At 58.3% G+C, this 26,797-nt stretch overlaps 1 protein-coding gene across 3 annotated transcripts in view; it reads left to right on the top strand.

The window, feature by feature from the left end:
• The window catches only part of LOC308512219 (anosmin-1-like), a gene marked incomplete at its 5' end in the record, with an annotated part of 62,219 nt that extends 40,676 nt beyond the window's left edge, over positions 1–21,543 (top strand). Inside the window, 10 exons of one of the 3 annotated variants that reach the window (XR_013995469.1) lie at positions 715–844; positions 3,404–3,606; positions 6,356–6,500; positions 10,367–10,513; positions 11,999–12,096; positions 14,255–14,426; positions 16,238–16,458; positions 18,403–18,541; positions 19,994–20,638; positions 21,043–21,543. Coding sequence is in view for 2 of the 3 variants with exons in the window: in XM_081082020.1 (XP_080938146.1) it covers positions 715–844; positions 3,404–3,606; positions 6,356–6,500; positions 10,367–10,513; positions 11,999–12,096; positions 14,255–14,426; positions 16,238–16,458; positions 18,403–18,541; positions 19,994–20,052 (1,314 nt within the window). Of the gene's footprint in view, positions 1–714; positions 845–3,403; positions 3,607–6,355; positions 6,501–10,366; positions 10,514–11,998; positions 12,097–14,254; positions 14,427–16,237; positions 16,459–18,402; positions 18,542–19,620; positions 19,820–19,993 lie in introns of those variants that run through there. The other 2 variants (XM_081082020.1, XM_081082021.1) reach the window with 2 other exon arrangements.
• Positions 21,544–26,797: the final 5,254 nt, after the last annotated feature.

Here is a 26,797-nt window from a genome sequence, read left to right as displayed (position 1 = left end):
AGGGGCGATCAGGCCGGCAGGCGTGGGGCAGTTAGGGGTGATCAGGCTGGCAGGGGGGGGGAGTTGGGGGCAATCAGGCCGGCAGGCAGGCGAGCAGTTAGGAGCCAGCGGTCCCGGATTGCGAGAGGGACGTCCCAGATTGGAGAGGGTGCAGGCTGGGCTGAGGGACACCCCCCACCTGTGCACAAATTTCATGCACTGGGCCTCTAGTAAATATATATATATTTTAAAAAGCACACACTGCCATGCCCAGGTGTTCAGCGAGGGGATTCGGGCCTTTTGTCAACAGTAGAATCCCCCCAAGCAGAATAAACTCTGAACTAATTTAAAGGCCCCAACATAACTGAGACGTTCGATGCAAAAGAAGCATCTTAAATGGAGGGGGAAACCCGGCCAAGTGAATCCCGTAATTCTATTCTCTACCCATTTTGTAAAAAAAAAACAAAACAACCACCACCCCTGGCCAGTGCGGCTCAGTGGTTAGAGTGCCGGCCCTCGGACCGAAGGGTCCTGGGTTCGATTCCCGGTCAAGGGCGCGTACCTTGGCTGCGGGCTCGACCCCCAGCTCTGGTTGGGGTGTGAGAGGGAGGCGCCCCAGCCTCGGGGTGGGAGGGGGGCGAGGTCTCAGCTGCCCGGACCCTCGAGCTTGTCTTTGAAAAAGGACCCCCTGCCGTGTGAGAATAAGGGGCTCCCCTGTGCTTTGTGACCCCCCAGACCACGGACGAGCGGGCGCGGCTGGCGGACATCCGGCCCAGCCGGTGGTACCAGTTCCGGGTGGCGGCCGTCAACGTGCACGGGACCCGCGGCTTCACGGCTCCCAGCAAGCACTTCCACTCCTCCAGGGGTGAGCATGCCCACTCCTGTACCCCACTTCCTCCCAGGGACCCCAGCAGGCACTTCCGCTCCTCCAGGGGTGAGCATGCCCCTCCTGCACCCCATCTTCCCCCAGGCCCCCCAGCAGGCACCTCCACTCCTCCAGGGGTGAGCATTCCCCTCCTGCACCCCACCCTCCCCCCAGGCCCCCCAGCAGGCACCTCCACTCCTCCAGGGGTGAGCATGCCCCTCCTAGACCACACCCTCCCCCTGGGCCCCCCCAGCAGGCACCTCCACTCCTCCAGGGGTGAGCATGCCCCCTCCTGCACCCCACCCTCCCCCCAGGCCCCCCAGCAGGCACCTCCACTCCTCCAGGGGTGAGCATGCCCCTCCTGCACCCCATCCTCCCCCCAGGCCCCCCAGCAAACACTTCCACTCCTCCAGGGGTGAGCATGCCCCTCCTGCACCCCATCCTCCCCCCAGGCCCCCCAGCAGGCACCTCCACTCCTCCAGGGGTGAGCATGCCCCTCCTGCACCCCATCCTCCCCCCAGGCCCCCCAGCAAACACTTCCACTCCTCCAGGGGTGAGCATGCCCCTCCTGCACCCCATCCTCCCCCCAGACCCCCCAGCAAGCACTTCCACTCCTCCAGGGGTGAGCATGCCCCTCCTGCACCCCATCCTCCCCCCAGGCCCCCCAGCAAACACTTCCACTCCTCCAGGGGTGAGCATGCCCCTCCTGCACCCCATCCTCCCCCCAGACCCCCCAGAAAGCACTTCCACTCCTCCAGGGGTGAGCATGCCCCCTCCTGCACCCCACCCTCCCCCCAGGCCTCCCAGCAAGCACCTCCACTCCTCCAGGGGTGAGCATGCCCCCTCCTGCACCCCATCCTCCCCCCGGGGACCCCAGCAAGCACTTCCACTCCTCCAGGGGTGAGCATGCCCCCTCCTGCACCCCACCCTCCCCTGGATCCCCCCAGCAAGCACCTCCACTCCTCCAGGGGTGAGCATGCCCCTCCTGCACCCCATCCTCCCCCCGGGGACCCCAGCAAGCACTTCCACTCCTCCAGGGGTGAGCATGCCCCCTCCTGCACCCCACCCTCCCCCGGATCCCCCCAGCAAGCACCTCCACTCCTCCAGGGGTGAGCATGCCCCCTCCTGCACCCCATCCTCCCCCCGGGGACCCCAGCAAGCACTTCCACTCCTCCAGGGGTGAGCATGCCCCCTCCTGCACCCCACCCTCCCCTGGATCCCCCCAGCAAGCACCTCCACTCCTCCAGGGGTGAGCATGCCCCCTCCTGCACCCCACCCTCCTCCCGAACAACCCCGAAAATAACCGTCAGATTAAGTAGAGAAAGAAAGAGCAACTTGACGAAAGGGCTTCCGTGAAGCTCAGGCTCGCTGCCCGGCATTCCTGGGCCCGAACCCCGATCTTCATGGAAAAAAACCCCAAATTCCTGTCGGTCTCTCCTTTATGGGGAAACTTCAATACATGAGTCTACGGTTCGCCGGGCTGGGTTGGCGAACAAGCGAGTTAATTTTCTTTTAACGCGTTTGCTTCCCCAAAACATAGAACCCCTATTTTTACAGAAACGTCTCACTTTTCACAGATTGGTGTGTCTGTTTCCACGCTTTTTCTTTTCGAGACGAATACCATTTGTGGGTATTTTTTTAAAATATATTTTTATTGACCTCAGAGAGGAAGGGAGAGGGAGAGAGAGAGAGAAACATCCATGATGAGAGAGAATCATAGATCGGCTGCCTCCCACACGCCCCCTACTGGGGATCGAGCCTGCAACCCGGGCACGTGCTCTGACCTGGAATCGAACCCTGACCTCCTGGTTCATAGGTCGATGCTCAACCACTGAGCCACACCGGCCGGGCAAGAGGGGCCTTATTTATTACTGGTTTCCAGCTGGTATTGTACATACCGGGTGTCCCCCCAAGGGGTATACACACTTTCACAGCTGTGAGCTCCATTTCGAAAATGAAATGTATCCTATATAATAAAAGCCTACTATACCAAGTGTCCAGTCGACTGGTTGGCCGTTCAACCAATCAAAACGTAACATGCTAATGATATGCTGAGGCTGCTCAACCGCTCGCTATGACGTGCACTGACCACCAGGGGGCAGTTGACTGGTCGACCAGTCGCTATGACGTGCACTGACCACCAGGGGGCAGATGCTCTGACCGGTAGGTGAGCTTGCTGCTGGGGTCCGGCCGATCAGGACTGAACGAGATGGGCCAGACATGCCCTGGAGCCCGCCCACGGTCCCTCCCCGGCTGGCCAACCTCCCGTGTCCCTCCCCAGCCCAGATCATGCACCAGTGGGGTCCCTCGGCCCAACCTGTGACCTCTCACATCCAGGCTGAGGGCCTCCCCCCCAGTGTACGAATTTCGCGCACCAGGCCTCCAGTTTTAATAAACACGGCCTTCATAATTATTCAAAGCCTGTGACCACATTTCGGGGGGACACCGTATGGAGAGGACAGTGCCCCGTGCCCTGTGGTCAGCACGGGTGCACAGATCCCCACTCCGTGTCCCGCTCGGTGCGGGGCTCCCATGGCCGCCCCTCTCCTGGGATTCCAGATCCGTCGGCCCCTGCGGCTCCCGCCCGCCTCCGGCTCGCCAACGCCACCAGCCACGGTGACGGGAGTGTGACTGTCACGCTGGCCTGGGACGGGCCCCAGGAGCCCGACGTCCCCGTGCACCACTACAAGGTCTTCTGGAGCTGGGCCGCCCGCGGCGTGGGGGTTCCTGCCAGGAAGAGGCGCAGGACGTCTGTGGACGGGGTAAGAGGCCGAGTGCCCTCGGGGCCATGCCAGCTCCCGGCTGCCGCCCGCCGAGCTAACGCAGGGCCCATATTCCACAGTCCGTTCGTGCTTCTGTGACTCTAGGTCTGTTTCTGGTCATCGGAGGGGAGGCAGGGGAGGTTGGGAGGGGTGAGACCAACCAATGAACGTGTGTGTGTGTATATGCATCAGCGTGGACACAGATGATGGGGTGGGGAGGGCCTGGCGGGGGTGGGGGGGGAGGACAGGAGCGGCTGGAAGAGGTCAATGAGGGAAGAAGGAGGACCTAGGTAATGCCTTCAACAATAAAGATTAACAGAAAAAAAAATATTTTTACAGCAAAAAAAAAAAAAAAAAAAGGAGCAGATGGAGGGAGTGGAACGTTCCCCCTTTCACCCTTATAGTCTCACCCAGGAGACCATAGAGAGTCAGAGTGGAAGAGGTCAATGAGGGAAGAAGGAGGACCTAGGTCATACCTTCAACAATAAAGATTAACAGAAAAAAAAATATATTTTTACAGCAAAAAAAAAAAAAAAAAAAAAAAAAGGAGCAGATGGAGGGAGTGGAATGTTCCCCCTTCACCCTTATAATCTCACCCAGGAGACTATAGAGAGTCAGAGTGGTCAGAGAGTCCCGATGCCTTCTTTTTATTTTTTATTTTTTAAACAATTAGCGATAATCGTGCCTCGTCGGCTACGGTACCGCCATGGCTCACAGCGAGGACGCTGCCTTTGGCGTCGCAGGTGCCGACGCCTGCATGTAGCCCAGGGAGCCGCTCGCTCCCGAAAGGCCAGCAGCAACGGGCACAGGCACGATCCCCTGGGACCGCGTCCGCGGGCCAGCGCAGAGCGTAGCACACGCGTGGTCCACGGCACGGGAGCCGCCACTTCCTTTCCTCGCGGCTGAGACCGCGTTGCTTCGAGTTGTTGCAAAGTTGCACAAACGGGGTTCCCCCGGGGCCATAAGGAAACAAACACACGTTGGAAAGTCTTTCCGCAAAAATAGCAACAGCGTTTCTCTATCTTATTTATTTTTTATTTTTTTGCGCTGAAGATGCAGCATCTGTGCCATGTGTTTATTTATTTTTTAATATATATATATATATATATATATATATATATATATACATATTTTAAATATATTTTATTGATCTTTTACAGAGAAGAAGGGAGAGGGACAGAGAGCAAGAAACATCGATGAGAGAGATCGATCAGCTGCCTCCTGCACACCCCCCAGTGGGGATGTGCCCACAACCAAGGCACATGCCCCTGACTGGAATCGAACCTGGGACCCCTGAGTCCGCAGGCCGACGCTCCATCCACTGAGCCAAACCAGTTCTGCATTTTTTAAAATATTTTTTTATGGGATTTCAGAGAGGAAGAGAGAGAGAGAGAGAGAGAGAGAGAGAGAGAGAGAGAGAGAAACAATGTTGAGAGTGAACCATGGACCAGCTGCCTCCTGCACGCCACCTACTGGGGATGGAGCCCGCAACCCCTGGCATGTGCCCTTGACCGGGAATCGGACCCTGACCTCCTGGTTCCTAGGCCGATGCTCAACCACTGAGCCCTGCCGGTCGGGCATCTGTGCCATTTAGAATTATAAAATATGTCTCCAAAAGCTACCCTTGATATTTAGCTGTGATAGTCTTTGGGGGTTATGCTATTTTAGTTTATTATTATTATCTATAATAATAAAAGCATAATATGCTAATTAGATCGGACAGCCAAAAAACCTTCCGGACGACCTTCCGGACGAAGCCGAATTTCGTGCATCAGGCTTCTAGTTTTAGTTTATAATCATCATCATCATCATCATAATTATTATTAAAAATAAATATGGTTGTTGGTTTTGAGAGAGGGAGGGAGGGATAGAGAGAAACATCCATGTGAGAGAAAAACGTTGAAGGGTGGCCTCCCATACCTGCTCCAATGGGGGGTTGAACCCAAAACCTGGGCACGCGCCCGGACCAGGAAATCGAACCCGCAACCTTTTGGTGCACGGGATGATGCACCAACCCACCGAACCACTGGCCAGGGCTCTCCCTCCGTTATTTTTATTTTTATTTTTTTAAAATATATTTTATTGATTTTTTACAGAGAGGAAGGGAGAGGGATAGAGAGTTAGAAACATCGATGAGAGAGAAACATCGACCAGCTGCCTCCTGCACACCCCCTACTGGGGATGTGCCCACAACCCAGGTACATGCCCTTGCCCAGAATCGAACCTGGGACCCTTGAGTCTGCAGGCCGATGCTCTATCCACTGAGCCACACCGGTTAGGGCTGGATTTGCAGGTCTTAAAGAGGAACTCAGGCCCTGGCCAGTGTAGCTCAGTGGCTAGAGCATCAGCTTGCGGACTGCAGAGTCCTGGGTTTGATTCCGGTCAAGGGCACATACCTCGGTTGCAGGCTCCTCCCTGGCCTGGGTCCTGGTCAGGGCGCGTGCAGGAGGCAACCCATCGATGTGTCTCTCTCACATCAATGTTTCTCTCTGTGTCTCTCCCTCTGTCTTCCACTCTCTCAAAAAATCATTGGGAAAATATCCTCAAGTGAGGATTGAAAATTATATATATATTAAAAATTAAAATTAAAAAAAGAGGAAGACAGGGGTGAGCTTAGAAAGTTATCTGTGAGCGTGAGGAAACTGTGGTCTGACTCTGGAATGGGGGAGCGGCCTCCTGCGGGAGGGGTGGGGGTGGGGCTGGGAGGCGGGGTGGCCTGTGACTGGGGTGCCCTCCACCTGTCCCCCAGTCCCAGAACTCCGTGGTCCTGGAGGGCCTGCAGCCGGACTCCGACTACAGCGTGGAGCTGCAGGCCGTGGCCTACTGGGGGCAGATGCGCCTCAAGAGCGCGAAGGTCGCCCTGCACTTCACCCCCACGCCCGCCGCCAGCAACAGTGAGTGTCTCCCGGGCTCATCGGCCCCGCGCCCACCTGCCCAGCAACCATGGGGGGGGGTTACTGTGCAGAGAGAGAGCATTTCATTTGCAATCTACATGTGGCCGACTTTTTACAATATCTACACTAATAAAAGAGAAAGATGCAAATTGACCGTACCTTCGTGATGCCTACCAGCCAATCAGGAGTGAGTATGCAAATTAACCCAACAAAGCTGGTGGGTTAATTTGCATACGCAGAGTGGCCGTGGGTGGGGCGGGACACAGGCGGAAAGGTGGCTCCGGCCAGAGCGAAGGCAGTGCTGGCAGCCAGGGGAAGGAAGGCCCATTCTTGCACGAATCTTCATGCATCGGGCCTCTAGTATATATATATATATATTTTTATTTACAGACGAAGGTTGAGGGAGAGAGAGAGATAGAAACATCCATGAGGAGAGAGAATCACGGTCCGGCTGCCTCCTGCACGCCCCCTACTGGGGATCGAGCCCACAACCCGGGCATGTGCCCTTGACTGGGAATCAAACCCTGACCTCCTGGTTCCTAGGTTGACGCTCAACCACGGAGTCACGCCGGCCGGGCCTGCCACTTCTTTTCTTATAAAATTAAAGTAGTAGCCAAACTAGGAATTCTGTGTCTACTCTTCCTCAAATACCCATTTTGGACCCAATGTCCCTTGGGAGGTGTGAGTCGTATAGGAGATTTCTCCCTCTTTTCAGCCCCGCCCACCAGATCCCCACCTGCCCGCCCCCCCCGCCTCACGGCTCCCCCTCCCTCCGCCCGCCTCCTCCTCTCCTTCTGCTTTTTTTCCAACAAACAAACCGCATTCCTTCCCGGTGAGCAGCTGGAATGGGATTGCAGGCTCCCATCACGTCATGTATTCATTCCTTCCCACAGCCAGGAACCAGGAGGAAAAAAAGTCCCCATTTGCTTGGGTGCCATCGGAGCATTTTCTGGTTTATGTACTGGAGGCCCCGGTGCACGAAATCGGTGCACATTAAGGTCCCGAGGCCTGGCCTCCCCGGCTACCCGTCTCCCCCTTCCCTCGCTACCGCCGCTGGTCGCCCGCCATGTTCAGCGCCACCCCCTGGTGGTCAGCGCACGTCATAGTGATCGATCGAACTCCCGCTCTCCCGGTTGAACTCCTACGCGGACAATTTGCATGTTAGCCTTTTATATACATAGACTAGAGGCCCGGGGCGTGGATTCGTGCACCGGTGGATTCCCTAGGCCTGGCCTGCGGGGATCGGGCTGAAACCGGCTCTCCGACATCCCCCGAGGGGTCCTGGATTGCAAGAGGGTGGGTCTCAGGTGACACACCCCAGAATCGGGGTCCCTCCTCTCTGGTTCTGGGTGCATCACCCAAGAACTGCAGCTGCCAAGTCATCGCAGCTCATCAGCTCCTGTGCTGACTGCCTGCCCCCTGGTGGTCAGTGCATGTCATAGCTACAGGTTGGAGCGTCTGCCCCCTGGTGGTCAGTGCACGTCATAGCTACCAGTTGGAGTGTCTGCCCTCTGGTGGTCAGTGTGCGTCATAGCGAACGGTCAGGCGGTCAAATGGTCAGATGGTTGCTTAGGCTTTTATATATATAGTTTTGTGTTGTTTTTAATCCTCACCCGAGGACATTTTCCCATTAATTATTTTTTAGAGCGAGTGGGAGAGAGGGGGAGAGACAGAGAGAGACATCCATGTGAGAGAGACACATCGATGGGTTGCCTCCTGCACGCACCCCGACCGGGGCTGGGAAACCTGCCACCCAGGCACGCGCCGCCCTTGACTGGAATCGAACCCGGGACCCTGCAGTCTGAGGGCCGGTGCTCTGCCCACTGAGCCACACTGGCTAGGGCCACTGGGTACTTGTAACCCCATCCGCAGGCCACACACAACGACCCATTTGAAAGGGAGCCTGTGGTCTTCAGTCCGACGGTGAACTAACGCCCGCTGATGCCTTGGCCGGACCAGACCCCATGATGGCAGGGGGGGCTGGGGAGAGCCCTTTGCAGGGAGCTGGGTGATTGTCTGCCCCCCACACCCCCTTACCTCCCCCTGCCTCCTCCTGGCCCAGCCGCTGCCTCTCCAGCTGTTGGCAGGGCGCGGCTGCCTCTCCCGCCGGAGCAGCCGGCCAGGTGGTGACGTAGAATAAGAAGTATGTGTTGGGCGTCGGTCTAGATTCCCAGCACCCCCTGGAATTTCCCCAAGCGGTGAGCGGGATGAAGGCGTCTTTGTTGCGGGGCTGCTGGAGGCTCCTGGGGGGAGGGAGGCGGGGGGGGGCTGGTCTGCACCCACCTGGGGTTAGAGGACAGGAATGGCCAGCCCCACCCTCCCCTCCCCAGCTGGGGGCAGCGGGCGGGGCTGCATCACGAGGGGCACCTCGAAGGACCAATGGCCATCAGTCGCACCTGCATTAGACAGTCTCCTTAAGAACAGAAAGGATGGGGTCGGAGAGCTTGGGGTGGGTGCCCGGGAGCCGATTGGAAGCCCGTGGGGTTCTGGGAGCCAATTGGGGGCCTGTGGGGTGCATGGAGAGGGTGAGGGGCTGTACTCCCCACCCCCTTCCTCACCCCATTGACTATGTGTCTCCTCCGTCTGCCTGTGCCTGAGTTTTCTTGTTGTTGTTTTTTCATTTCATTTCTTAAAAATATATATTTTTACAGATTTCAGAGAGGAAGGGAGAGGGTGGGAGAGTTAGAAACATCAGTGATGAGAGAGAATCATGGACCGGCTGCCTCCCTGCACACCCCCTACTGGGGATGGAGCCCGCCACCCGGGCCTGTGCCCTGACCGGGATTCGAACCCTGACCTCCTGGTTCCCAGGTCGACGCTCACGCACTGAGCCACGCCGGCGGGGCCTGAGCTTTCTCCTTTATCATAAACCCATGACCGAGTGAGGAAAGGGTCCCCGGGTTCCGGAAGCCGCCCCAGCAAATGCGTGGAGTCCAGCGCCTGGGTCTGGGGGCGTCTGATTGACAGCCCTGGGTCCCAGGATGGCGGGTGTGTGGGATGGGGACCGAGCCCCTCACCTGTGAGCCCCTCACCTTTGAGCCCTTCCACCCTCTGAAGGTCAGAGTGAGCAGTCGAACTCGCGCTCTGCCGGTCGAACTCCTGAGCGGACAATGTGCATATGAGCCTTTTATATAGAGAGAGAGGCTAGAGGCCCGGTGCACGGATTCGTGCACCAACCGGTGGGGTCCCTCGGCCTGGCCTGCGGGGATCGGGCCGAAACCGGCTCCCCGACACCCCCCGAGGGTTCCCGGATTGTGCGAGGGCGTCAGCGCTGGGGTGCACAGCTGGGCACCGGCTGGGGTGCAGCAGACCCGCCTGGGGGTGCAGGAGACACCCTGAGGCACACCCTGCATTCGGGTGAAGGGCCCTTAAGCCGAGGACGTGCGCCTCAGCTCCGCAGACACAGGTGCGAGCCATTTAGGCTGAAATATTCCGAGTATGCGTCTGGCCCATGTCAGGGTCCACGCCCAGTCCTGGGGCCCTGGGTGGGGGGGTGCCTGAGCAGCACCTCTCTCTCTCTCTCTCTCTCTCTCTCTCTCTCTCTCTCTCTCTCTCGGATTCTGCAAGCTATGCCTTCACACCGAATCCAGCCCCCATCTGTTTTTAAAAATCTGTTTTCATTCATTTTTAGAGAGAGAGGAAAAGAGAGAGAGAGAGAGAGAAACATCAAGGATGAGAGAATCATGCATCGGCCGCCTCCTGCACGCCCCCCACTGGGGATGGAGCCCGCAACCCGGGCCTGTGCCCGTGACTGGGAATCGAACCCCGACCTCCTGGTTCCTGGGCCGACGCTCTCCACGGAGCCACGCGGGCCGGGCCCGGCATGACCTCTGACCCGTCCCCCGGACCCTTGTCCTTGGTTGCAGACGACCCGCTCAGGAAGGACAGAAGAGGGCCGATGCGGCCACAGCCCCCTGCTCCGCGGCGCAGGCCCGCCCGCCGGCTGGAGGTGGGCGCCCCCTTCTTCCAGGACGGCCGGCTGCAGGCGAAGGTTTACTGGAAAAGGACAGCAGGTACGGGGGCCTGGTCAGTGCCATCGGCTCCCGGGCGGCCGGGCGGCCGGTCGCACAGCCTGTCAGGGTCCTGGGGGGTGAGGTGGGGAGTGGGGGGCGCGGTGGACGCATGTCGGGCCACACGATGGCTCTCGAGGAACACGGCTGCTCCACACAACGCCGTTCCGTTGAGACTGGGGCAGGGATCCAACCTGCAACTTGTCGACGTGCCCTTGGCCGGCAGTCGAACCCGGGACCCCTTGGTGTGCCGCCGGAGCGCTGACCATTGAGCCGCACCGGCCGGGGCTGCTCCGGCCTCCTGTCCTGGGAGGCGGCCTCACGCCCGGTGCCCAGGGCGGCGTCACTGAGGGGAGCGCCATGCACTCACTCCCTGCAGACGGGCATCCCGCAATCCAGTTAAAAAGCCACAATTCTTGCCCTGGCCGGTGTGGCTCAATGGCTAGAGCGTCGGCCTGCGGACTGAGGGGTCCCGGGTTCGATTCCGGCCAAGGGCATGTACCTGGGTTGCGGGCACATCCCCAGTGGGAGATGTGCAGGAGGCAGCTGATCGATGTTTCTCTCTCATCGATGTTTCTAACTCTCTATCCCTCTCCCTTCCTCTCTGTAAAAAATCAATAAAATATATTTTTTAAAAAACCATAATTCTGTTAAAAAAACCCAACAATTCTCTTAAAAAAAAAAAAAACAACCAACCAGCAGACTGGCCTGGGTGTGTGGCTCAGTGCACGAAGCATCGCCTGCGGACCGAAGTCGGTCCCGGGTTCGAGTCTGGCCAAGGGGCAGGCTCCTGGGTTGCAGGCTCGATCCCCGGCCCCGGTCGGTCCCCGGGGCGCGTGCAGGAGGCCACCCACCGACGCGTCTCTGCCGTCGACGTTTCTCCCCCTCCCTCCCACCCTCTCGAAAAGAATCCAAAGGAAAATACAACCAGCACAGAGCCAAGGAGCCCTCGGCGGGTCCCCTCGAACCCGGCACCGCGGGGCCCGCCTGCTGTCCCTTTTGTTCTCTGATGTGAGTTTTGTTTCTCCTCCCAGGTCCCAGTCAGGCACCCGATCCCATCAAACACTCTCCCCTCAGAAGCCCCCCTACCCCACCCCCGTCAGACGAGGATGAGATGCTAGCATCTTATTTAAAAATATCTTTTTACATTAATTTCAGCGAGGAAGGGAGAGGGAGAGAAACATCCATGAGGAGAGAGAAGCCTGCACCTGCTGCCTCCCGCACGCCCCCTGCTGGGGATGGAGCCCGCAACCCGGGCCTGTGCCCTTGACCGGGACTCGAACCCTGACCTCCTGGTTCCTAGGCCAACGCTCAATCACTATATCCCGGAATAAGAGTCGGGATCTGAAGTCCCCGTGGGTCCCCCCTTTGCTTCAGGCAGGCACTTGGGGGTCACCTGTGCTACTTTAGTTCCTTCCTTCCTGTTCGGTCACGTCTTGGGGACCCGGGACTGGGTGGGACGTGACCCTGGACTGTTCTCCGTTGCAGACCCCGGCGCCAGTTGCTACCAGGTGCGGTGGGTCCCGGAGGCCTGTGCCCGCAATGACACCACCCGGCCAGCGGCGACGGCGTCCGCCACGACACAGGTGAGTCCGCGACCCCGCGGCTCCGTCCGGAATAGACATTAGACTCCTCCAACGTGCGTACAGAATTGGACCCAGACACGTGTAAGTCGTCTGTCCCGTGGGTACGTCGTGCTCACCAATCCCCTATCGAGCAAACGCCAGGCGAAGACGGAACAGGTGAGGGTCCCCGTTCGCGCCTCCTCTCCCCGGACACTGTGTCCCCTCGAGAGCTCGCTGACATGTCGCTCACGCCGACCATGGGCAGACACGAGGCCCGTCCCTCAGGGACACCCAGCCCACCCGGAAGGGCTCGGCGTTCCATGCAATTGGACAAAAGCTTTGAATTGTCCTCTGAGTGCTGACTTGGCTGCACGTCTGAAGGTGTCGCTCTCCCAGGGGCCTTCTATGCGGTCCTGGGGCTCAGCGCCTCACGCGGCCACGTCCCCAAGTGCCACCAACGCACCCAGCAGCAACAGGCGTTACCTGTCCACGCCACGCACCGACGACGCGGCTCTTAACTTTATTTATTTATATTATTGATTTATTATGTATAGACTAGAGGCCCAGTGCATGAATTCGTGCACGGGTGGGGGTCCCTCGGCCTGGCCGGCGATCGGGGCCGATGGGGGCCGTCTCGCCCAGTCCCGATCGGGGCCGGCTGGCCGCGGGGAGGGAACGCAGGAGGTTGGCCGTGGGAGCACACTGACTACCAGGGGGCAGCTCCTGCATCGAGCATCTGCCCCCTGGTGGTCAGTGCGCGTCATAGCGACCGGTTGCTATGGTTAGGCTTTTATATATATAGATGGAATATCTATAATAATGGTTAGGCTTTTATATATAATAGATGGAATATCTATAATAATGGTTAGGCTTCTATATACATAGATGGAATATCTATAATAATGGTTAGGCTTTTATATATATAGATGGAACATCTATAATAATAAAAGCATAATATGCTAATTAGACTGGACAGTCAAATGACCTACCAGACGACCTTCCGGACGGAGCCGGGGCTCCAAAGGCGAGTCCCTTGCATGAATTTCATGCACTGGGCCTCTAGTATAACATATAACTAATATGTAATATATATATTGATCTCAGAGAGGAAGGGAGAGGGTGAGAGAGAGAGAAACATCCAAGATGAGAGAGAATCACGGATCAGCTGCCTCCTGCATGCCCCCAACTGGGGATCGAGCCCACAATGTGTCCTGACCGGGAATCGAACCCTGGCCTCCCGGTTCAGAGGTCGATGCTCAAACCACTGAGCCACGCCGGCCGGACTCTCTCTGACTTCCTGTCTCTCGCTTTTCACGAATCCGCACTGCTGTCCGGCGGCAGCGCCCCCTTCCCTCCCCCCAAAAGGCAGGTGAGCAAGGACCCCCCCTGTCTCTTCCACACCCCAGCCCTGGGTAACCCCGCCGGCGAGAGTGGGTGAACGTCCCTAACACCAGTGAGAGCCCTCGGGGTCCCCCGTCCTGGGGCTGGACAGTCACCTCCGAGCCTCTCAGTCCTCGGACTTCAGCCGTTGCTTGTGTTTCTGTTCCAGCGCCATGTTGGGCGGGAAGTAGTCACAGAGCCCCCTCCCTCCCGAAACGGGGAGAATATGGACAAGAGAGATCCTGGTCAAGGACACATGGCCAGGTTGTGGGCTCGATCCCCAGCAGGGGGTGTGCAGGAGGCAGCCGATCCATGATCCTCTCTCATCATGGATATTTCTATCTCCCTCCCTCTCCCTTCCTCTCTGAGATCAATAAAAACCTATCTATATAAAAGCCCAGAGACCGAATGGTGGAACGACCAGAATGACTGGTTGACCGGTCGCTATGACAGGCACGGACCACCAGGGGGCTGAGGCTCAACACGGGAGCTGCCCCCTGGTGGTCAGTGCACTCCCACAGCGAGAGTGCCGCTTGGCTGACCGAGATGAGTGTCGCCCCCAGAGCGGGCCGATCCCCGTAGGCCACGCCCCCGACCAGTGCACGAATCCGTGCACCAGGCCTCTAGTATTTTAATAAAATAAAAAGCCTGGACAGGGTGTCCTGTGCTCCTTGCAGAGGCCACATGGCACCCCCCCCAACATCGGGCAACACCCTGAAGGGGGGACCGTCTCGTCTCCTGCCGCGGTTTCCACCCCCAGTGAGCTGTACCGCCACCGCGTCCCTCTCTCTCGCCGCAGGAGAACTACATGATCCTCCGAGACCTAGCGTTTTCCTGCAAGTATAAGCTGACCGTGCAGCCCACGGGGCCGAGGGGCCCCTCGAAGGCCGAGACCCTTTCCTTCAGGACCCCGCCCTGCGCGGTGCTGCAGGGGCAGGGCCGCGCCCACCTCAGCTGCCCGGGGGAAGCAGGTGCGTGGACGGGCCATCCGGCCACGGGGTCGGCCGCTTTGAGGTGTCCCCAGGCCACTTCGCGCAGCGCCCTGAACCCAGGCAGTGTCCTCTGCCTCTGTGGGAGGGCCCGGGTATAGGCTGTTCCCCAAAATGTACACACACACCTTTAAATATGTATACACTAGAGGCCCGGTGCACGAAATTTGTGCACGGGGCAGGGAAGTGTCCCTCAGCCCAGCCTGTACCCTCTCCAATCCGGGAGCCCTCGGGGGAGGTCCGACTTGCAATCTGGGACCGCTGGCTCCTAACCGCTCGCCTGCCTGCCTGATCCCCCCTAACCGCCTCTGCCTGCCGGCCTGATCGCCCCCAACTGCCCTCCCCTGCCGGCCTGATCGCCTCCAACTGCTCTCCCCTGCTGGCCTGATCGCCCCCAACTGCCCTCCCCTGCTGGCCTGAACGCTCCTAACCACCTGTGCCTGATTGGCCTCTAACTGCCCTTCCCTGCTGGCCTGATCCTCCCCAAGTGCTCTCCCCTGCCGGCCTGAACGCCCCTAACTGCTCTCCCCTGCCGGCCTGATCGCCCCTAACTGCCCTCCCCTGCCGGCCTGATCGCCCCTAACTGCTCTCCCCTGCCGGCCTGATTGCCCCTAACTGCCCTCCCCTGCAGGCCTGATTGCCCCTAACCACCTCTGCCTGCTGGCCTGATCGCCCCTAACTGCCCTCCCCCGCCGGCCTGATCACCCCTAGCTGCCCTCCCCTGCTGGCCTGATCGCCCCTAACTGCCCTCCCCCGCCGGCCTGATCGCCCCTAGCTGCCCTCCCCTGCTGGCCTGATCGCCCCTAACTGCCCTCCCCTGCCGGCCTGATTGCCCCTAGCTGCCCTCCCCTGCTGGCCTGATCGCCCCTAACTGCCCTCCCCTGCCGGCCTGATCGCCCCTAGCTGCCCTCCCCTGCTGGCCTGATCGCCCCCAACTGCCCTCCCCTGCCGGCCTGATTGCCCCTAGCTGCCCTCCCCTGCTGGCCTGATCGCCCCCAACTGCCCTCCCCTGCTGGCCTGATCGCCCCTCACTGCCCTCCCCTGCTGGCCTGATCGCCCCTCACTGCTCTCCCCTGCCGGCCTGATCGCCCCTAACTGCTCTCCCCCGCCGGCCTGATTGCCCCCAACTGCCCTCACCTGCCGGCCTGATCGCCCCCTAACTGCTCTCCCATCCTGATCACCCCTAACCACCTCTGCCTCGGCCCCGCCACCGTGGCTCTGTCCGGAAGGACGTCCGGAAGATGTACGGTCTAATGGGCATATTACCCTTTTATTACTATGAATTTGTATTGACTTCAGAGAATAAGAGAGAGGGAGAGAGGGATAGGAGCATCGATGACGAGAGAGAATCACGCATCGGCCGCCTCCTCACGCCCCCTCCGGGGATCAAGCCCGCCACCCGGGCGTGTGTCCTGCAGGCGGACAGCCATCCCCGGCCGCTCCCACGCAGTCCCCTCACCTCCTTCTAGGAGCTTCTAACGCCTTCCACACCGACCCTCCCCCCGCAGGCCTTTCCTCTCCTCTGAGAGATGGCCACGTCCTGGCAGATTTCGAATCCTTCCTCCGCCTCCTGTCCCCGGATTCTGACAACAAACTCCAGGGGATGGAGGGGCAGCCGGTTGCCCGGGGGGCCCTGACCCGGGGCCGGCTCCCTCGCGATCCCTGTCCATCACAGCGCTGGTCCCTGGAGACGAGTTAGTCTTGCACCAGCCTTCCCCACCCCCTGCCCAGAAGGCACCCCGTGGTGCCCGGCCCCCCCCTGCCTCACCGGCCCCACCTTCCCACCCCAACAGGTCCCGACCTCCCCAAAGTGCTGGCCACCCCCCAGGACCTGTCCGCCTCCTTCGCCGTCCAGGACGGGAACGTCACCGGCCACTTCGCCTGGACGACGGCCCAGGCCAACCCCGACCCGCCCGTGACCGGCTTCCAGGTGACCTGGGCGGAGGTGACGACCGAGAGCAGGCAGAACAGCCTGCCCAACAGCATCATCTCGCAGTCCCAGATCCTGCCCGCGGTAGGCGCCCCCGCCATGTCCGTGCCCCCCCATGTCCGTGCCCCCCACACCCACCACGCCTCCTCCTGTCTTCTTCCCACCTTCCTCCTTCTGAACGTTTGGTTTACTTATTTATTTATTGTCCGTAATCCTCACCCAAGGATATTTTTCCATTGGGTTTTTAAAATATATATATATATATATTTATTGATTTTAGAGAGAGAAAGGGAGAGGGAGGGAGAGAGAAACATCGATGATGAGAGAGAATCACGGACCGGCTCCCTCTTGCACGCCCCCTACTGGGGATCGAGTCCGCAACCCGGGCACGTGCCCTTGACCGGGAATCGAACCCTGACCTCCTGGCTCATAGCTTGACGCTCCCTCTCCCTTCCTCTCTGAAATCAATAAAAATATATATATTTTTAAAAAGAATCAACTGCCCTCTACACAGATTCCGGGACCAGAGCCCCTGCTCCCATCCTGACTGTACGAGTGTGAGACCCTCTCCTCCCGCCTTCGTCTCCGGCGTCCCTCTCGCCCCAGTGCACACGCACAGCCAGTGGTCTTCATTGGGTAGAAAAGAGCTGGAAGGAGCTGTTGTCTCTCTTCCTGCGCCCCCGTCCGATCCGCTCCAGCCCCTAATGAGCTGGCCCGTCTCCCACGCCACTCAGGGCCTTGGCTTGAAAAACACCCCCCCCCCCCATCCCCCATGAGGGTTTCACAAACGCTCTCAGAATCGCCAAGGCCTGCTCCAAAACGAAGAGAAAGAACCCAAATCCCAGAAGAAAAGTCCCATGGAAGGAGGAAGCAGGGATGCTGGGAGTGGGTGGGTGTGGCTGAGCCATGAGGAAGCATGTTGGGGTCCAACCCCAGCAGGTCCAGGGGTTCCCAAAGGTGTGGACAGAGTCAGCGAAGAAGGAAATACATGGAGACAGCTTTCAGTTGATCATCAGCCTAGCCAGGTTCTAGCCAGGTTCTAGCCAGGTTCCATGTTTATTGTCCTGTTACATCTGTATTTATACCAGTGGATTTTAATCCCATCCATTCTATTCCAAAGGTTAGGGCGTTTCTTATCTCCATTCCAAGGCCACTACTCTATTGTTCTGTTAAGCTACAAGGAAGTAACTGAAAGATTATCCTACGTAAAGATTATGTAACTTAAGCGTGATTGTTCGTAGTTAAGGTGATTAACTACCCGCCTGGGACTTAGTTAAGGGGTTTTTACTGATTTATTCCTTTCCTTAATCCTGTTAATCCCTATAACTCCAGGGAAAAAACCCCACCTGGGGAAACAAGCTTTCTCGGAGAGGTGACCTTGGTTAGAACACATGGCGCTAAGACGGGGAGCAAACATTAAGAACAGGATGCCATAGACGCCAGGCCCCTTGAAGCATACACTGTGCAGATGTCTCTTCCCTGCGGCGACTGTGTCAAGCAGCAAGGATGGACCGGCTTCCGGCAGAAGCAGGGATGCTGGGAGTGGGTTGGGTGTGCGTGAGGCATGGGCCATGGGGTCCAAGGGGGACCCAGGACCGGCCTCAGGGGTGAGCTCCGCCCAGGGTCTTGGGCTTCCAGGAATTGAGCCCGATCCTGGGACACCACCCAGCAGAGGACCCCAGAAATCAGGGCCAGACTCTAAGTTACCTGGGGACCGGACACCACAGCCTGTCGCCCAACATGCATGCATTATGTATCATCTTCTTCTTTTAAATGTATTTTTGTTGATCGCAGAGAGGAAGGGAGATGGTGAGAGGGAGACAGAAATATCCACGACGAGAGAGAATCATGGGTCGGCTGCCTCCCGCGCGCCCCCGACTGGGGGCCGAGCCCACAACTTGGGCCTCGAACCGTGACCTCCTGGTTCTGCCGAGGTCAACGCCCAACCACTGAGCCACACCAGCCGGGCCGTGGTCTGTCTTCCTTCCCCAGCGTCTCTGACGGCCTCTCGCTTGGTGTCGCCCCCAGAACCACGCCTTCCTCACCGTGCCCAACCTGAGGCCGTCCACCCTGTACCGCCTCGAGGTCCAGGTCCTGACCGCCGCGGGGGAGGGGCCGGCCACCCTCCAGACCTTTCGGACCCCCGACCGCCCGCCGCCGGGGCACGGTAAGAGCCGCCTGCCTTCCCCACACGGGGCAGTCCTGGGGGAAAACCAACACCCATAGCCGCAGGCCTGTGAGATGGGGCTCTCGTCCCCCGGGGAGTCCTTCTCCCCATTCGCGTCTGCTCACGGGGGGTTCATTTTAGCATAAATCGTAGGGTCGACGTTTAATTCCCTTCTCCCGCCCTCTTCTTCTATTCCTTTTAACTTTCCTTTTATTTTATACAGAATGCTTGCTTTTCTTTGTCTTTTTATAAAATACTAGTGGCCCGGTGCACAAAATTTGTGCATGTGTGGGGGGGGTGGTATCCCTCAGCCTGGCCTGCACCCTCTCGCAATCCGGGACCGCTGCCTCCTAACTTCTCACCTGCCTGCCTGCCTGCCTGCCCCTAACCACCTCTGCCTCGGCCCCGCCACCATGGCTTTGTCCGGAAGGATGTCCGGAAGGATGTCCGGAAGGTCTCCCGGTCTAATTAGCATATCACCCTTTTATTAGTATAGATATTTTTCTTGATTTTCAGAGAGGAAGGGAGAGGGAGAGAGAAACATCCATGATGAGAGAGAACCATGGACCGGCTGCCTCCTGCACGCTCCCTACTGGGGATCCAGCCCACAACCCGGGCATGTGCCCTGACCGGGAATCGAACCCGGGACCCTTCCGTCTGCCGGCCCCACACTCTGTCCAGTGAGCCGCACCGGCTGGGACTTCTTTGTCTTTTAAACTATAAATCCATACGGAAAAAAAAAAATCTATAATCGTATGAAGCAGAAATGTTCTCGAAATTAAGATTTTCCAATACGAAGTGCAGGAGATAATATTTGGACAAGAAGCTTATTTTCTTATTACACACATTTTACTGAAATATACGATGTGCGTTTTCTTCAAAATATGACCCCAATGGAATTAGCTAAACCCAGTAACATGGTCTTTAAAAAGTGTTACCGGCTATTTAAGGAGCGTCTCACTGATTTTTCGTTACGGACTTTACCGTCCTCCAGCCGACCGTACAAAGCCATGTCTGAAGGTGTGTGTTGATTTAAAATAATGGAGAAGCGATCCCAGATTAACGTCTGATGTTTTCAGAATGACGGGTCCGCCCGGCCGGCGTGGTTCCGTGGTTGAGCGTCGACCTAGGAACCAGGAGGTCACGGGTTCAAATCCTGGTCAGGGCACATGCCCAGGTTGCGGGCTTGATCCCCAGTAGGGGGCATGTGGGAGGCAGCCGATCCCTGATTCTCTCTCATCATGGATGCTTCTCTCTCTCCCTCTCCCTTCCTCTCTGAAATAATAAAAAAAAATTATATTAACAAAAATAAATAAATTTGCATTTGCTTTTTGCAACCCGGGCAGGGAGAGGCCGGACGGAGAAAGGGGACGGGGCGGTCTGCGACCTTTAGGGGTCAGGCGGGACCCCAGGGGGCCAGGGGACTGACAGGTGTTTTCCGTCTCTCCCCAGGGGCCCCCCTGAAACACCACCACCCACACCATCACCGCTGGGCTCCCCAGAGGCCCTGAGCTGCCCTCCAGGCGGCTGAGCCCTTGGGTGTGCCCTGGCCTCACCCCCAGGAGCCTCTCTCTACCCCGAGGCCTCCGGACACGGCGCCCCACGGGAGTCTGCGTCGGCCTCAGCCACATCCCCTGGGAGCGGAGAGCACGCACACGCGTCCCAGCCCATGCAAATTCCGTGTCCAGGCGTGGCGCGGCCAGCCGACACCGCGTCCTCACAGAACTGTGGGCTCCCGGGGTCTCTCCCATCAGACCCCTGCGGCCAACGCCCAGATCATACTGACTCCAGGCCTCGCCTGAACCGGGGCAACTTTCCATTTGACTTTCTAATAGACTAGCAGCCCTGTGCACGGAATTCGTGCACCGGGAGGGTCCTAGGGCTGGCTGGGGATCAGGGCCGATCGCGGCCTTCCCTCATTCCACGCCCCCCCCGGTGGCCAGCGCACATCATAGCGAACGATCGAACTCCAGGTCTCCCGGTCGAACTCCCGCAGGGACACTTTGCATATTAGCCTTTTATATATATAGATCCCTTTATTTCCGAGAGGAAGGGAGAGGGAGAGGGAGAGAGAGACAGCCACGAGGAGAGAGAATCGCGGACCGGCTGCCTCCCGCCCGCCCCCTACTGGGGATGGAGCCCACAACCCCGGCGTGTGCCCCTGGCCGGAATCGAACCCTGACCTCTGGTTCATAGGTCGACGCTCAGCCGGGCACCAATGCAACTTTTTACGCTAAAATGACCGATTCCATTCGCTGCTCCCCCCACGGCCCCCGGGGGAAATGACAACTCCTTTCTCGCTGCTTTTTTACGGTTTTCTCCTCCAGCGCGAGAGGTGGCCCCGATTTCTCACTTACATCTCCCCTCTTCCTTCGCGAGACACCTGCCGATGGGTCTTGATAACACGCCTGTGCGTGCAAACACTTACCCAGCCTCTCGCTTGAAACGAAATCATTGCAGCGACGGCATCTTCTCCTTCCCCAGCGTGGGGCGGGCGGGAGGCAGCCGATGCGGGATCCCCTCCATCACGGATGTGTCTCTCGCTTCCTCTCTGACGTCAATAAAAACGTAGTCATCAACAACAACAAAACACCCCAGGAAACTCAGAGAGACGGTGGCTCCGTCTGCGCGTCCGTGCGGCCAGACTCGCCGTTTCCCTCCTGACGAGTCTCTCGGCCCCTGGCCCCATGTCGTCATCCTCCCTCGCCCGGACGGACGGTCCGCGGGAATCCGTCCCTCCCAGCGGCCACGCAAACTCCATAATTTATTTATGTCTGTAATTAGGATGTTTCCCGTGTGTGTGTGTGTGTGTGTGTGTGTGTGCGTGTGCGTGTGTCATGGTATCTAGAGATGTAATCTTGTAAAAAAATAAATGGTAAAAAAAAAAAAAACACCCCAAAAAGTTATTGTAAACAGCCCGATGTGCTGGGATGCATTCGTTATATCCACATGGGAACGTTTGTACATACGGACGACGACACAATAAAGTCTCCTGCAACTGCCCGGTGGGCTAGACCCATTTATTGGCTCAAAAAAACCCCCCCACAAAAACAAAAAACGCCCGGCCAGTGTGGCTCAGTGGTTGGGCATCAACCTAGGACCCAGGAGGCCCCGGGTTCGAATCCCGCTCAGGGCACAGGCCTGGGCTGTGGGCTCCATCCCCACTGGGAGGAGCTCTGAGGACGAACAGTGACGCCCGCCTCCTCCAGCTCTGAGTGCGGCGGGGACCCCTGGCTGTTCTACAGGGTCCAGGCTCATCGGAATGCAGACCGCGAAGAGGTACGGGACGGACGGATGGACGGACGGTCTGTCACGCTCATCCGCACTGCAGGCCCGAGGAGGCTCACAGCTCTGCGGACACAGACATCGCCATGCAGACTCCCTCCGGGTGGCATTCATCGAGGGGGGTTAGGGTCACACGGGGGCCGGTCAAAGCCAGGCTCGAATATTCTAGTTTTTTGTTTTTTTAAAAAAATGTGTCTTCATTGCTGAAAGTATTGCAGCTGTTTCCCCACGAAGCCCTTCTAGACCCACACCGGCCCCTCCCCGGGCCTCCCCAGCCTGCCGTCTGAGTCCGTGGGCTGTGCATCTGAGTTCGCGCCTTAGCTCTTTGATTCCCCAACAGATCTGTCCGTCCGTTCTTTTTAAAAACAAAGATATATATTGATTGATTCCAGAGAGGAAGGGAGACGGAGAGAGAGGGAAGCATCGATGATGAGAGAGAATCTCGGAATCGGCCGCCTCCTGCACGCCCCACGCTGGGGATCCAGCCCGCAACCCGGGCCTGTGTCCTGACCGGGAATCGAACCCGGGACCTCCTGGGTCACAGGTCGACACTCAGCCACGGAGCCACGCCGGCCGGGCCCTTCTCGGATCCCTGGCCCGTCTGTTCTCGCCGCAGGTGGATACTCCTGGGGTTGCCAGGCCCCCTCACCTCCCGTTTCAGTATCTTTCCAGCTGTTTTATCCACAAAGCGAACCCGGCTGCTGGGGTTTGGGATGTTCATCGATGAATTCAGGGAGGACCCGCATTTTATAGCAACGAGCCGTCTCCGTGACAATGACGCCTCCGTTCTCAGGGGCACCTTGCTTTTCGCCAGCTCTGTGGCTCTGTCCATCATGCGACCGGCAGCCGAGGGGTTCTGGCCGCCTGTCACCACCTGAGCCAATTCAGCAGAGACAGGGGTGGATCCCGGACGAGCCTTTATTCACCCACAAAACCTGCTCTGTGCCCCCGTGTCCCGCCCCCGCCCCCCCCCCCAATCCCCATGAGCCAGCTGCTTATATTGGGCAGAAGGACAGATTACGTGGGGAAGTCGGAATCACAGGCCTGGGGAAGGAGGGAGTGCGGGCTGGGGCCCGGCCCCATTGTTTGGGCAACAAGGTTCCTGTTTCCATGACAACAGCAGCTCTTGAATGGGAATGGACCACATTCCAAGGCTGACTCCCTGGTCCCAGGCTGACTCTCAGGTCCCAGGCTGATGACTCCCAGGTCCGAGGCTGACTCCCAGGTCTGAGGCTGATGACTCCCAGGTCCCAGGCTGACTCTCAGGTCCCAGGCTGATGACTCCCAGGTCCAGGCTGACTCCCAGGTCCGAGGCTGACTCCCAGGTCTGAGGCTGACTCCCAGGTCTGAGGCTGATGACTCCCAGGTCCCAGGCTGATGACTCCCAGGTCCCAGGCTGATGACTCCCAGGTCGGAGGCTGATGACTCCCAGGTCCGAGGCTGATGACTCCCAGGTCTGAGGCTGATGACTCCCAGGTCCAGGCTGACTCCCTGGTCCAAGGCTGACTCCCAGGTCGGAGGCTGATGACTCCCAGGTCGAGGCTGACTCCCAGGTCCGAGGCTGATGACTCCCAGGTCCCAGGCTGACTCCCAGGTCCCAGGCTGACTCCCAGGTCTGAGGCTGATGACTCCCAGGTTCCAGGCTGACTCCCAGGTCCCAGGCTGATGACTCCCAGGTCCCAGGCTGATGACTCCCAGGTCCCAGGCTGACTCCCAGGTCCCAGGCTGATGACTCCCAGGTCCCAGGCTGATGACTCCCAGGTCTGAGGCTGATGACTCCCAGGTCCCAGGCTGACTCCCAGGTCCCAGGCTGATGACTCCCAGGTCCCAGGCTGATGACTCCCACATCCAAGGCTGACTCCCAGGTCCCAGGCTAATGACTCCCACATCCAAGGCTGACTCCCAGGTCCCAGGCTGACTCCCAGGTCCCAGGCTGACTTCCCTCCGGGCCTCATGCAAACGCAGCCGGTGTCCCCGAGGTCAGGGTGCGCAGGGGCAGCAGCTGTTGGCGCTGATGGTGTCCCCGGGACCAGCCTCCTACCCTCTCGACTGACATTTGTTCGGACCCAGGTCTCCGCAGCGGGAAGCCGGGATGGGGTCCGAGAACGGGCCGACTCCAGGTGCAGCGGGCAGTGACACAGCCGCTGGCACACACGGTTCCATCCCAAGGCACGCCCTGCAGCGGGAGGTCATGAGACAGGGTGACCAAGGCAACGGGAGGTCATGTGACCTGGTGACAATGCAACGGGAGATCATGTGACGTAGTGATGCAATGCAACGGGAGGTCATGATGGGGCGACACAATGCAACAGGAGGTCATGTGACGTGGTGACGCCCTGCAGCGGGAGGTCATGAGACAGGGTGACCAATGCAACGGGAGGTCATGCAACCTGGTGATGCAATGAAACGGGAGGTCATGTGACCTGGTGACAATGCAATGGGAGGTCATGTGACATGGTGACGCACTGCAACGGGAGGTCATGTGACCTGGTGACAATGCAATGGGAGGTCATGTGACATGGTGACGCACTGCAACGGGAGGTCATGTGACCTGGTGATGCACTGCAACGGGAGGTCATGTGACCTGGTGACGCACTGCAAGGGGAGGTCATGTGACGTGGTGACGCACTGCAACGCAAAGCAGCCTAATCAACCTCCTGCAACAAAACGCCATCTGGCTGATACCATCTAATTAACATACCGTGAAGTAACGTAAGGGGATGCAACAGAACGTAAAGTAACCTAATTAACGTAAAGCCATGGGACATAACTTTAAAGTGATGTAGCAAAACGTCAAAGTAATCTAATTAATGTAAAATGGCGGGACCTAAGGGCAAGTAACCTAATTGACGTAAAGTGACGTAACACAACGTTAATGAACCTACTTAACGTACAGCGACGTGGTACAGTAACGTAAAGTAATATGATGAACATAAAATGGTGAGACATAACGTAAAGGAACCTACTTTGACGTAAAGCAACGTGGTATAATGTAATTTAATTAATATAAAATGAAGTGACATAACGTAATCTAACTAAAGTGACGTGACATAACGTAAATGAACTTAACACAATGTAAAGTGATATAAGAAAACTAATTTAATGACGTAAAGCGACGTGACATAACATGAATGAACCCACTTTAACGTAAAGTGAAGTAATATAACGTAAAGTAATGTACTTAACGTAAAATGACATGACATACCGTAAAAGCAACCTAATTAACATAAAGGGACGTGACTTTAAGGTAAAGTAACCTGATGAATGCACCGTGGCTGACACGCTGTCAACGAACCTGCTTTAACGTAAAGCAACGTGGTGTAACAACGTAATCTAAGTAACGTAAGACGACGTGACATGACGTAAATGAAACTGTTTTAACGTAAAGCGAGGTGGTATAACGCAAAGTAACCTAACTACCGTAAAATGACGTGACACAACACAAAGCAATCGCATTAAAGTGACGGGGCATGACGTAAATGAAACTATTTTAACGTAAAGTGAGGTGGTATAACGCAAAGTAATCTAACTAACGTAAAATGACGTGACACAACACAAAGCAATCGCATTAAAGTGACGGGGCATGACGTAGATGAACATAATTAACATAATGCAACTCGTGATAACCTGACGTCATGTAATCCAGGTAAAGGATGACGATAATGGCGCCGGAGGAGGCGGAACGTGACCTCAGCGAAGGGGTGTGCGGGACCAGGCTGCAGAGTCGCCCAGGGGCACCCGGTGGCCCAGCCCGAGGCGGGTGGGGGTGCCGGAGGGGTGGCCCCGGCCCGGCTTTGGGAAGTGGGCTCTTTCAGGCGCCGGAGGAGCTGGGTGCTGCCCGGAGCTGACGGGCACCTGCCTCCCTCCTGAACGAAAGTGACTCCGGCCCCGGGTTCAGGGCCGCATTTCACGCTCGGCCGGAAACGACACTTTCAGGTCCCAGCGCGGGAGCTGCGCCTGCGCCGGGAAGACGGAGTCACGTGATCCTCGAGGACAGGGGTGTGGGGGGGGCTTCGCAGGCAGAACCGCCCTCGGAGCCCGACACACACACACACACACACACACACACACACACACACACACACACACACGTGTCCATACGCTTTGTTTCTACAGCAGGTGCCGCCTCGGAGCAAAACGGAGCAGCAAAGAGAGATATTTCCCTACAGCCCTCCCCCCATGCACGGCCCCTCCCCCCACGCACGGCCCCTCCCCCCATGCACAGCCTCCTCTGCACAGCCCCTCCCCCCATGCACAGCCTCCTCTGCACAGCCCCACCCGCCATGCACAGCCCCTCCCCCCATGCACAGCCTCCTCTGCACAGCCCCTCCCTCCATGCACAGCCTCCTCTGCACAGCCCCTCCCCACATGCACAGCCCCTACCCCCATGCACAGCCCCCTCTGCAAGCCCCTCCCCCATGCACAGCCTCCTCTGCACAGCCCCTCCCCCATGCATAGCCCCTCCCCCATGCACAGCCTCCTCTGCACAGCCCCTCCCCCCATGCACAGCCCCCTCTGCAAGCCCCTCCCCCCATGCACAGCCTTCTCTGCAAGCCCCTCCCCCCATGCACAGCCCCCTCTGCAAGCCCCTCCCCCCATGCACAGCCTCCTCTGCACAGCCCCTCCCGCCATGCACAGCCCCTCCCCCATGCACAGCCCCCTCTGCAAGCCCCTCCCCCCATGCACAGCCCCCTCTGCACAGCCCCTCCCGCCATGCACAGCCCCTCCCCCATGCACAGCCTCCTCTGCACAGCCCCTCCCCCCATGCACAGCCCCCTCTGCAAGCCCCTCCCCCCATGCACAGCCCCCTCTGCACAGCCCCTCCTGCCATGCACAGCCCCTACCCCATGCACAGCCTCCTCTGCACAGCCCCTCCCCCATGCACAGCCCCCTCTGCAAGCCCCTCCCCCCATGCACAGCCCCTCCCTTATGCCTGCACAGCCTCTCTCCTACGCCTGCACAGCCCCTCCC

Source organism: Myotis nattereri (genome assembly GCF_964212035.1).
Source record: "Myotis nattereri genome assembly, chromosome: Y".
NCBI lineage: Eukaryota > Metazoa > Chordata > Mammalia > Chiroptera > Vespertilionidae > Myotis > Myotis nattereri.
The sequence above is the reverse complement of the archived record's forward strand: the minus strand, read 5'-3'. Positions and strand labels throughout refer to the sequence as shown.